Below are 12,956 nucleotides of genomic sequence, written 5' to 3'. Positions count from 1 at the left end.
GAGAATTCCATGGACGGGGGAGCCTGCTGGGCTCCCCCATCCATGGGGTTACAAAAAGTCGAACATGACTGAGTGACATTCATGTTTTCTCTTGACCTTTTATACTGTGTCACAAGGATTCTGCTTCACCAACCTACAGTGTGGCTCCTACTTTCTTTCTTTGTGAACAACAGCACCTGGCATCCTTTTCTTAAATGACTGCAAACAGAGTCTATTAAACCTAGCACCTTTTCAAATCCTTTAGTTGGTCAATCCATCTGAAGTATAGAAAAATAACACACACACAGCTTCTACTAAATGTGACCTTAAGTTGCCATCTTTTCCAGAAAATTTTGTTTCCATTGGAGACATTTTATTTATTTTGACTCATATCACGCTCATGCTCAATCATTCAGTTATGTCTGACTCTTGCAACCCCATAGACTGTAGCCCACCAGGCTCATCTGTCCATGGGATTTCCCAGGAAAGAATACTGCAATAGGTTGCCATTTCCTCTTCCAGGGGATCTTTTTGACTCAGGAATCAAACCCCCGTCTCCTACGTCTCCTGCATTGGCAGGCAGATTCTTTACCACTGAGCCACCTGGAAAATATGAGTAGTATATGAGGCAACATAAATTAAATGTCTCCAATAGAAACAAAATTTCCCAGAAGAAATGGCAACTTAAGGTCATACACAGTTTCTACTGAATATGACCTTAAGTTGCCACCTTCCGGAAAATTTTGTTTCCACTGGACACATTTTATTTATTTTGGCTCATTTACAGGATGTTTTTTAAATAAAAAAAAACTTTGTTGAAATGCTGATCCATATTCCAATCACATTTTGTGGTTATAAAGGAGAGTAACAAAGAGCCCAGCTATGATGTGAATCTGAGACTACAAACCACTGAACCAGAACTAGCTTGATCAAGTTTGAGACTTTTCCCTTTGAAATAGATTTAATGCAACATTCCATTTTGACCACTAACAATAAATTACATATTCCTTGGTTTTCGGGGATTATATTAAAACATCTTAGCTTGTTTTTCGATGAATCATATTCTACTGTAGGCCAAATTTGGACCCTTTTTCAACATATCTCCCTTCTTTTTATTTCTCTTTCTACAACTCTTTCTAACATCAATTTGCAACTGTCAAAAGGAGAAGCTGCATCAATTTCTTTGGCATCTCACTAAGATAAAAATCCCAGCCACAGTACCTAGAACAGCAAAATAAATGTTTTTTCAAAACCCTCCTACAAACCTTGAAAACTTCAGTTTAACTATGTTACTGGAGGAGAGGGCAATGGCTCAACTCAGAAAGTTTTACTTTGGCAAGATATGGCTCAAGTGTGACTTAAAAGGACCAGTTCTACCTTGCACTGTTATCCAAACAGAGGTACTCCCTTGGGTCAGCAGCACTAGCATTGGTTGTTTTGACACCTTTGTCAATAAATAAGCCAGCCTGGAAAACATAATAATGGACTGAAATGAATATAAATCCCAAGTTATAATGACATATAGGATACATGAAAATAAGTTTTAGCTTATCACATCTACCAAAAATGGAGAGAGAAGAAGTAAACAGCCAAACAAAGGTATTACAAAAATGGCTACTTTATTGTTTTTTTTTTTTTTAATAATTCTACTCATTTGGTCAAACCTTTGTTTAGTGCCCATCTTGGGGGTCACCAAGAATTATATGTCACCCAGAAAACCATGGTCTTTGCTGTTACTCCATAAATGAGGAGGAAGATATGCAATTAAATAAACAATTACAAAACAATATAGTAAGCATATAATGAAGGAAATAGATGATGCTTTGGCAGCACATAAGAAAGGCACCAAGATGAGACATTCTATGAAGGCAGGAGAGAGAATTCAGGGAATGTCTCCTAAAAGAAGTGACATCCGAAAGCTGACACTTGAAGAAACCAGCCACACAGAAGACCAGGTCAGAGATTAAAGGGCAGGGAGGAGGTGGGAAACATCTAAAGAGCCCAGAGGAAATCACTCCAGGGAGTCATTTGTACAAAACTTCTGGGGATGAGAGAAAGCGTGACATATCTGAGGGGGAAAAAATCTTAGATGGACTATCGGGAAATATATGGAGGAAGGCAAGGTAAGAAAGAAGACTAAAGAGAAGCAAGTGCCAGATGATGCAGAGTCAGTATGCTTAAGAATCAAGACAATGGGATTTTAATAAAGGTTATGTAATCAATTGCATTTTAAGAAAGAATACTATAGTCTCAAATTTAACAAATTTAAATTTAAAATCTAATAATCCACCCTTTATTCAGATCTAATATCTTTTATTTTAAATTGACATAGTAGAATACTAAATTTCCTCATGGTATATGATATTAAAAAATTAATTAGAATGAGGTGTTTTTTGTAATACCACTAATAATTTAAAAATTTTGAGGACTTCTACTTTGAAGTGCTGTTTTCAATTATTACCACTCTTAATCAATTATTCATTTCATAAATATCACAATTCTGTGTAAAGTTTTTTCCTCTCAAGTCTTCATCAAGTGATTCTAAGTTCTTCAAATTATATCACACTTAGGTTTTTAAAGGATCCTCTGAGTTTCATAAAGGGAAATTATTAATTGAACTTTGATGTGGATCACATCAGAGGAAAGAATCTGGGCACTGTATCACATGATAAAAATATCAAGATGCCTCAAGAGTACAAAAGGAACCAGATGTGTTTTATCACCAAGGAGGTTAAGTGTCAATTATCATGAAAATTAGAGTTTCTAAATGGCCTTTCATCTATTTGACCTACATATCATTTTAAATTAGGTCAAATACTCTTAAACAATATTTCACTGTTTACATAACTATATTAAATGTCCAATAGGACATTCCATCAACACTGAAAGAAGAGAGAAAATATGCTTTTTAAGTCCCAAAAGCATATAATACACTAATGTGTACATCCTTAGAAACATGCAATGATATTAAAGATTGGAAGGAAAGTGAGCAGAAGGAAAGAGGATGAGGACTCATGGCTCAAGTCCACTATTGTAATTATTCAGATTGCATGTACATGTGTGTGCCACAGCATATATTTCTGTGTGTATATAAACAGAAAGCTGTCTATACATCCTGAATGTGGCAGGATTAGGAGTCAGCTTTTTTAATCACAAATTACATTCTCTGATGACAAGTTCTAACTAGTATTAACATCTCTCAGTTGTAATCACAGTAGTCCATCCTTTCCCCTGTAAATTATACATACTGATTGTTAAAACTTAAGAACCTACCTTAAAACTTGAATGGACCCTGTTGTTATAAAATATTCCCAGTGGAGTGAGTTCTGGTTTTGCTAAGAGCTGCAATCCACTGGATTCCCCCGTAGGTTCCTTGTGGAATAAATACCATATTCCAGCATCCTATAATTAAAAGGGCAAGGTCATTAAAGGCATCCTTTTATAAAACCACTCTGTGAAACACCCTCACAAAAACTAAGCATGTCACAAACAAGTTTATTCTTTTTAACACTAATTATTCATTGTTTCAGGTTCAGAGTTGACTCTAAAAAGTTGTGCACTCATGTAGCACTCTCAAAGCAGTGTATCAGGTTTGATTTTTTAAAAAGCAAATTTAATTTTGCTTTTAAGATGGGACAAAAGATAGAACTGGCTGATACCAAAATTTTATTCAAAATAACTTTCCTATCATTAGCTTTAAAAAGTCATGCAGAACTAGAACCAAACAAGCCTCCCTTCCTTTCACATGACCAGGACAGGATAGCCTTTTAGCAATATGAGGTTTTTTTTTCTATTTACCTCCAAACCTGATCAATAGATGAGTCATACCTATTAAACAACTATCCATCAACATACAGAGATCACTGACTTCTTTCAAACAACTCCAATGCCCTTCCTATCCTGAGGCAAATTTTTGCCAAAGAGAAAAAACCACCACATGCATGAATCAGGATGCTGTCTCAGTCTGGGTCCTGTCTGTTCAGTCTCAGTGTTACTTACCTTAACTGGGGCAGCAGAAGAGTTTGAAATTTTCTGACACTCAAAATGGGATATAAAAATAGAAATGAAATGTTCTTAACCTCTGTGACAACTTTTTATTTTACAATTTAATTAAAAATCAGCCCAATGTGAAGGACAACTTCACATCAAGGAACATTGATTAAGCAGCTTGCTAAAACTCAAATATATAGTCCAAAAGTATAGTATCGATTCAAATTTAGCAGACATCCATTTAGAGCCAGGTATACAATAGCCTGTTCTCAAAGAATTCATAGTCTAACGAGAAACAGAGAAACAACTAAAGTATAGCTAATAAGTACTATACTAGTTTTAACAAAGTCCTTTAGGAACAAAGAGAGACGAATTGTGGAAAACCTATCAGCAAAATGAAGGCAGTATTTGGCATTTTCCCATGATAAAACTTTACAGATAGGTCTCAGTAAAAACAAACTCCTCTGAAGAATGTGTCTGCCACCTCTATGCTTTGGGGCACAAAACGGACTCAGAGGGCTATGAAGAAGGCTCCACACCACAGCCTGATAAACTAAGGACAGCGAACCCTCCCAAGACACAGCGGAGTTTGGGGCTGGGGGCTGGAAAAAGGGGGATAAGGAGGTAGCAGCTGTTTCCTGTTAAAACACTGTGGCGTCAAGACAGGTAAAGCGAGCTTTGTAAAAGGCAGTGGAAAGGTACAAGAAGAAATGGTTTGATTTACTTTGGGAGGAAAACCCTTGCCAAAACATGAGCTTTACTGGAGCAGTTTTTCTAGAGAGAAAAAAAGAACTCACAGAATGAAAAGGGAGAAGAACATGTAAGAGATGGAAAAAGATAGACACCTGCTATCTTCTTTTCTCAAATGAGCCCTCATAAGGATGTCTGGCAACCTCAACTTACATTTTTCAGGGACTCTGCAATTTGCTTTGATCTGCAACCCAAGACTTCTGAAAATAGCCGAGTCTCTGCTCTGTGCTCATTTGTCATGTAATGTAGATCAGATGATCCTGGGGTAAGACTGCACATCAAACCCTTGGCCACCTCTACCCAAAATCTCATCTTCCAACTAAAAACTCTCACTACAAATCCTATATGGGCTCAACAAATATTTGATGAAAAATGAATGAATAGAAGACTGAAATGATTGAATGTCCAGGGCTCTGCCCTGTCAAGTAAGAATCTTATGCTTTATGTTTTTAAGAAAAACCACAGATGTAAATTCTACCATCACCCAGTGATACCTATTTTCTGGCTATCTTGAAGAAATACTCCCTTCAGGTAATTTTTTACTTTATTCTGGAAAACAATGATAGGTATTCCTTTCCATTTAAAATGTTAATAGCCATGATGTATGTATATGAATACTCAGGTTTTGCTGCAAAGCTCATATTTCTGTGCTCTAGTTTTCAGCACAGATATAATCACAATAGTATTATGTTTTAAAGATTCATTTGTACATTATAAATTAGCAGCTGTATTATAAAAACACTCAATTACAAATGTAAATTTCTCCGAGCTTATCCAGGAGACATTTCTGTCATCCAAAAACAGTTCATTTATTCTCTTAAATTATCCCTGTGTATGTGTATGTGAAACAATTTAAGGCACATAACTAGTACATGGCACACAGCTGAACTCCCAGGGTGGCGCAGTGGATAAGAATCCTCCCGCCAGTGCAGAGGTCACAGGTTCGACCCCTCATTCAGGAAGATCCCACACATCTCAGAGCAATTAAGCCTGTGTGCCACAACTACTGAGTCTGTGCCCTAGAGTCCCACAAGCAGTAACTGCCAAGCCCACATGGTACAACTACGGAAACCCGTGTGTCTAGAGCCTGTGCTCCACAACGAGAGAGTGTGCCCCACCACAATGAGCAGCCACTCACCACGAGGAAGAGCAGCCCCGCTTGCTGCAACTAGAGAAAGCCGTAGAAAAGCAACGAAGACCCAGTGCAGCCAAAAATAAATTAATTAAAAAAATAAAAGCACACAGTGGAGTCTTTGCTTTACTAAGGAGGTGGAATTTCCAAGTGTATAAAATCCCTGCATTTAACAAAAAGGATATGCCCCTTTGACCAGAATGACCACTGTCATAATATTCTACAGGAATAGCCCATTCTCATAAGGCTTTTTTTACTCATGAACATATGACTGAAATAGGAGAAGCCAGAAGGATTGTACATAATACACTAAAAATACTCTGGAGATGACATGATAACCCGATATACTGCTGCTGCTAAGTCACTTCAGTCGTGTCCAACTCTGTGCGACCCCATAGACGGCAGCCCACCAGGCTCCCCCGTCCCTGGGATTCTCCAGGCAAGGACACTGGAGTGGGCTGCCATTTCCTTCTCCAATGCATGAAAGTGAAAAGTGAAAGTGAAGTCGCTCAGTCGTGTCCGACTCTTAGCGACCCCATGGACTGCAGCCTACCAGGCTCCTCGGTCCATGGGATCTCCCAGGCAAGAGTCCTGGAGTGGGTTGCCATTTCCTTCTCCAAACCCGACATACTAGCCCCCTCTTTTCTTCCATTTAGCATCTGTCTTTGTACACTCATAAATACTAACTGGCACAAATGATGTAGAAGAAACAGAAGAACCATCTCAACCACAGCCTGCTCTGAGAGCAGGCTGAAATAAGCAGTACCAGAAAGCAAGGTGCTAGAGTTAGACGACCACATACTATGTTGCATATACATATAAACCAGAACACTTACAAACAAGAACGCAAAAAAACACTGATGCACTTTAGTGTTATTTACCTGTGAGCCTGCAGCTGCATTATTAATCAGATTATTGTTGGGATGAGCAATCCAGAAAGTTGAAACAGCCCTGAAAGGCATTTTTTTTTAAGATGATTTAAATATTCATCAGGAAAAATCGCATCTTCTAAAAACCTCCCACTAAACATATCCCCCAAAAGCCAACAGGCCTTGGCCATCACACGTAAGCTTTTCACTCCACCAATTACTCACATACAGTCAGTGGCAGGCACAGGGATATAATTTCCAAAAACTTTTTCCCTCATGGTGATGCACATGGAGTTATTCCTATCCGTGGGAAGAAGTGTGCCTGGTTTGGTGAGGAGTCCCAGATTGTGGAACAAAGTATTTCTCTGTTCAATACCATCTTCCAGAAAGAAACAATGACCCAGTGTGTCAAATCCGACGGTGTCTTTTATCTGCCAAAATACAAGTGTATAATGTCACTGGTAACAAGACTGGCTGTGGTTGACAAGTGCCATTCATGAGGCAAGCCGAGTACAAAAGCAAAAAGCTTTCATCTCAGCTGATGGGGCAAAGACAAATGTCAGGGTTCACTGATCTCTTGAGAACAGAGAAAAAGAGCAGAATTCTCAGGAAGGCTGGATAGAGTAAGACCTGTGGTCCAACAGCTTACTTATATAAAATTGATAAGTCATGGGAATGAAGGAGAGATGACTGCTTTCATAAAATGTATCAACACCATACGAGGCTACTTACCAGCAAGCCATTTGTCCCATGCACAGTGATGCACCTCGAGAAGCTGTGATGAATGGACAGGCCATCCACAAATGCTGCATGTCTGTACCCTCCTTTGGAATCCACATCTCCACATAGATGAAAATGAACAGGATACCGCCCCAGGTGCTGCTGACCCATGTGTTTCAATTCCACGTGAGAAAGATGGACCGAAGTAAAATTCTTCTTTATCTACGAGATAACCAAAAATCAAACAAACACACAAGCAAAGTAGCTTAAGGCAAAGTAGCTCAGAAGCAAAGTAACAAAATACATTGTACATTGTTTTTTTTTTTTTTAAATATTTATTTGGCTGTGTCAGGTCTTAGTTGCAGCGTGCAGGATATTTGTTGGGTGCATGGGCTCTCTAGTTGCCCTGTGGTATGTGGGATCTTAGTTTCCTGACCAGGGATTGAACCTGAGTCCCCTGCATTCGAAGGCAGACTTTCAACCACTGGATCACCAAGGAAATTCCCCCAAAATATTGTTTTAATAGAAAATATCTGAAGGAGACCAGACATGAAAGTATTTTTCACATCCTGTTTTCTTGGACCTCCAGCTCAGAATTTAGCAAATGCTTCTTTACATAAATGAATACTTTAAAGAGTAATAAAAAATAGCCTCTTATTAGGAATCAAGGAAAGGTAACCAGGAAGGCTACAAAAATGATTTTTGTACATATGTGTGGGTTTGTTCAAATATTTTGGTCATTTCCTATCTAGTCCAGTTCTTTCACTTCTGTAATCTCCACTGTGGTAAATAATTATTTCTAAATCCTCCCTCAATGATTTAGTTAGCATATAATGTTGTTTACTTCCGTTCTTTTTTAAAAAATGCTTCTATGATCCACAACTTCAGCAGTCTCAATATTTATAAACTCTGGATTTTCAATCATACTACTAAAAACAAAGTCAGAACACTGAGCAACATATCAGAAATCAGTGTAACAGAAATGCAGCCAAAAATAATATCCTACTCAACACACAAAAATTGATTTTAAGACACATGTAGCCAAAATGCAGCCCAGGAGTCCAATATATTAGTACACAGAGCAACATTTAGTATATAATAAGTGCTCAGTACTTTTACAGAATAAAAAATCTGCATATAAAAAATATCTTTACAGAAACATATCTTGAATATGTATATCACTACTGCTTACCCTTTCATAATATCATGGTACCAAAAAAAACTGATCCTTTCAGAGATTGCATGCATAATACTGAGATTATTTGGTCTTTTTGTCTGTATAACTGATTCTTCTTAATGTAAATTGATTTCATTCTTCACAGGACAATTCTTAAATGGTTTAACTAAGAGTCCAATTCAACTAAATGAAGATATAATGTTATCTTTTAATCATCTAAAATCTCTTGTCATTGGAAAGAGAAATAAAATGTGATTTCAATAGCCATAAAGATGTCATTCCAAAACTTGAAAGCTTTGTCAAACATGTACTTAGCAGTCAGAGTTTCAGAGAATTCATTAAATCCTTTTGCCTACCATGACATGTCCTCCAAAGGTATCATAATCAAAGAACTGACACTGATTTTCAGCATAGCATGAGTCTTCCATTTCTCCTCGGATGACAATATTCTGGGTAAGAATTCCAACCTCAGCTCTCATGTCTACACCATCTATAATCTCACCCATGTGCAGGAACTGAGGTGTTTCTGGTTGATAAGAGCAAGGCAAAAATAACATTAGAACAAAGAAAACATAAAACTTACATCAAAAAGACAGTAATCTTTATCTTGTAACTTCAAGACATTATTAAATTTGTTTGTTTCCATTCTTCAATCCCTCAGAATGAAAGAATCCCAGGAAGCAGAGATTTTATGGATTTCCTACTCTAATCACCCACACTCAGTGCCCTTAACCCCCACTCCCAACTATCAAACCCACACACGGAGAGCTTACTCCTCCCTAAAGTACTGGGTCGGCCAAAAAGTTCCATTTGGGTTTTTCCAGAAGATGTTACATAAAAACTCAAACGAACTTTTTGGCCAAGCCAATAGTTCAGTCTTCTCTTGAACAGCACCAATAATCTGGAACCTAACTAAGAGTCCATGCTGTCTCTCTCTGCTTCCTGTCCATGGGCTCTTGTTCTAGTCCCCTGAGGACACATGAATACCCAAGTACATGCCATAACTAGGAAAACTAATGGTTTTGTAGATGTTAATAATAGGGTGTCAAGTTTTTCTTCCTCCTCCTTCAAAGCTAAAGTAATCTGCACTTGGATATTAACAGTCCAGAAATAACTATCTTTTCTTTCCACTTCTTATTTTAATATTATTATACACTTTTAAATCCCCACCTTTACTAAAAACTTAGAAACATTTTACCCACGAGCTTTTATCTGATCTTTGACTGAACTGAACTGAACTATATAAACTCAGGAAGGAAAACAAATAACCCAAATAATGGAGATTCATTATCATGTATACTTGTTGACAACAATGGGAATTTCCAAACAAAATTAATGCCAGATGGTATGATGATTTTTTACTTTTCAGCTTTCTGCTTATGGCCTGTATGGTCAAGAAGGAAAAGTACAACACTGAGTGAAGCAGGATAAAACTGCCAAGTGAGTCAATTTCATTTTTTTTTGAAGCAAAAAAGTTTCCTTTAACCTTGAAAATTCTAAATTACCCATTGAGTGAGTACTTATTAGTTACTCTAAATTCTTTTGTTTTCTATTATAAATGTATAAAGCATAATTTTTATTACAGAAGTAAGGAAAGCAACATAATGAATGAATGCACAATGAATCCCATAACTGAGGCAATGAAGGAAGAAGCTTTGCCTATCACCAGCCTCAAAATAAGTAACCGGTAAATGTCAGTCATTCTTTCTAAACAGAGTTTACAGTAAGGATCTCATTGTATATTGCTCTCTCTCAAAAAATACATTCATCAAGATTATGACAGGAAATGTAGTTTTATGAAAATACCAAAAAGGTTTCAGTTTAAATATTTGTGAGATCTACTACTGGCCAAGAAAGCAGACACTCAAAGACCATGAGTTTCTTTTTTTTTACATAAAAAAGAGACACTTCTATTTAAAAAATAAACCTAGTTTACTATTATCTAATAGCAGAAATGTAATAAAAAAAAGTTGGAAAGCATATTGAAAAAAAATTCAATCCGTCTAGTTTTCATCTCTTTTTTTTAAAATATAGAAACTGGTATAAAAACACTGATTTGTCTAAAATACATCATTAACAGCAACATTATTGCTAAACGACTACTTTTCTCTAACATCCTCCGGGGACTCTCGTGTTCAAAGAACCCCACTGCTAAGACCTTCAGTATTGATGACGATGATGACTGAAGGAAAAACAAAGAATCCCAAGAATCATATCTCAAGAAGAGTGTTTCCCAAGAAGCCTTCTTAGCAGTCTGATACCTTTGACTTTGACCTGGAAGCGGCTGCACTCAGGACAGGGGAGAAGAGTAAACTCCTCTGCTTGGTACATGGAATAGTCTGTGCTTGCGACCACAATCTGATCTCCGGGTTCCCAGCTACTAACATCATCCAGCAGGTGCAGTTTTACTCCATCTATGGCCTCTACCCGGAAACCTGAAAAAGAAATACCTAGACCAAAAAGCAAGAAAGAAAGTGATTTTTTTTTCTCTAAAATCAACCCCTTCACTGATTCATAAATCAAAAGATAAATGTAAGTCAGCAATCCTTCAATCTGACTCATGCACAGGAAAAGATAGAACATGAACACACATAATCTTAACATTAAGAATAAAAGCTGGCCTTAGGTGATTTCTCATTTCTAGACCTTTGCTCATCATTTAGTCTCTGTCTACAGTGTCCATCCACTCTTAATTTACCAACCAAGATACTATTCATCTTATAAAGCTCAGACAAACCTTTCTGGACTTCCCAAACATCCTCTTGGAAGTAACCATTCTCTCCAGTATTCCTATTCTGTTATTTCTCTCTGGTATGACTAGTATCATTCCAATGGGAAGACAGCTCACCTCCCTGGAAGCTTCATCAGTGAAGAGAGCAAAGCACAGCCACCATGTATTCACAGCTCCGTCTCACAGTGCAGACTCATAAACGTCTACTGAAGGGATAAGTGCCCCACTATCATCTGCAAAGTGACCCAAAGGCCACAGGATGGTGCCCAGTCCAACTAAGCACCCTTCCTGGGATAACATCAGACTTGCAATCCAGGAACTACTAATTACTGATCTTTCCTGAGACCTCCTTCTGAAATTCAGAGTTCGTTCCCAACTAGGCAGATGGAAACTGAAAAGCTGATCCAACATCTCTATAACTTGCACTCTTTAACATGCAACCAAGAAGTGCAGAAGCTTCTACACTGTTTCCTACTTCTCAAAGTGTCCTTGATACAATCTGTCATGGTCCAAAACCTGATTTAATGCAAATGAATATGGAATAGATGGAAGCTATAGAAAATATGGAAATGTGGGGAGACACCATATTTCAAAGATATCTGTTTACTATCTGTATTTCAGTATCACCTTTCCAATTAATTGACAAACTACTCTGGGGCTACTGGAAGATACTGACCCTAAAAGTCAGTGAGGGACTTCCCTGGTGGTCCAGTGGCTAAGACTCCAAGTTCGCAGTGCTTGGGGACCCAGATTCGATCCCTGGTCGGGACACCACATCCTGCATGCCATAACTAAAGTTCCATATGCCACAACTAAGAGTTGGTGGAGTCAAATAAATTTTTTTTTAATTAAAAAAAAATAGTCAATGATAGGAATAAAAAAAAACTCATTTACTTAAGTTACAGGAATCAAAATGCAAGATATTTAGGCAAGATACAAAGAATAATACAAATATCCTTACAGTCTTAGGGATACCTGATAATACCTAACCTGAGCAAGTTCTGAAATCTGCTCCACTAGACTGATCTACCATGCTTTCCTGTTTCTACAAAGCACTAAAACAAAACAGGAAAAAAAAAGGAAGGAACCTAATGAATGTAAAGTGTCTTTTCTTTATGTTTCTTTCACATAAATACTAAAGCCCATAATGGAATATTTTGTCTAAATAAAGATAATAACTATCAATGATGGCTAACAATTGTTGGGATTTCACATACATAATAACCTTTCATCAAAACAGCTTTGAGATAGAGGAACTATTAAATGCATTAGAGATAAAAGAAGCAAAGGTCAGGGAGTCTGACTAATAGCTAAAAAAAGACCCCACAATGAATGCTAATTTAATTCCAGAGTCCAATTTTCCTAACCTCTATATCATTCTTCCTTCCTAAGAACTAAAACAGGCAGGTTAAGACTAAAGATAATGCTTTTAAAAAAATTTTCTAGATAAATAAATTTTAACTTAAAAGATCATTAGAATTTGCTTCTGTTAAAAAAAAAAAACACCAAGGTTACATAGAGAAAAATCTGTATTATTCAACAATTCTTCACTTTTTTCTGGATGTAGAAGAAAATCCTTCCTGAGATATCTCCTACTGGCACTAATGA

The 12,956-nt window shown here is 37.2% G+C and overlaps 1 protein-coding gene across 3 annotated transcripts in view; it reads right to left on the bottom strand.

Moving 5' to 3' along the window:
- The window catches only part of CEMIP2 (cell migration inducing hyaluronidase 2), a 75,599-nt gene that overhangs the window by 33,579 nt on the left and 29,064 nt on the right, over positions 1-12,956 (bottom strand). For all 3 annotated transcript variants that reach the window (XM_070480354.1, XM_070480353.1, XM_070480355.1), the window contains 7 exons: positions 10,879-11,067; positions 8,974-9,143; positions 7,453-7,662; positions 6,946-7,151; positions 6,733-6,802; positions 3,253-3,381; positions 1,357-1,445 (listed from right to left, as the gene is read on the bottom strand). In XM_070480354.1, the coding sequence (XP_070336455.1) occupies positions 1,357-1,445; positions 3,253-3,381; positions 6,733-6,802; positions 6,946-7,151; positions 7,453-7,662; positions 8,974-9,143; positions 10,879-11,067 (1,063 nt within the window). The remainder of the gene's footprint in view (positions 1-1,356; positions 1,446-3,252; positions 3,382-6,732; positions 6,803-6,945; positions 7,152-7,452; positions 7,663-8,973; positions 9,144-10,878; positions 11,068-12,956) is intronic.

This window comes from Odocoileus virginianus, chromosome 18 (genome assembly GCF_023699985.2).
Source record: "Odocoileus virginianus isolate 20LAN1187 ecotype Illinois chromosome 18, Ovbor_1.2, whole genome shotgun sequence".
NCBI lineage: Eukaryota > Metazoa > Chordata > Mammalia > Artiodactyla > Cervidae > Odocoileus > Odocoileus virginianus.
Note: the sequence above shows the minus strand (reverse complement) of the source record. Positions and strands in the feature narration are given on the sequence as shown.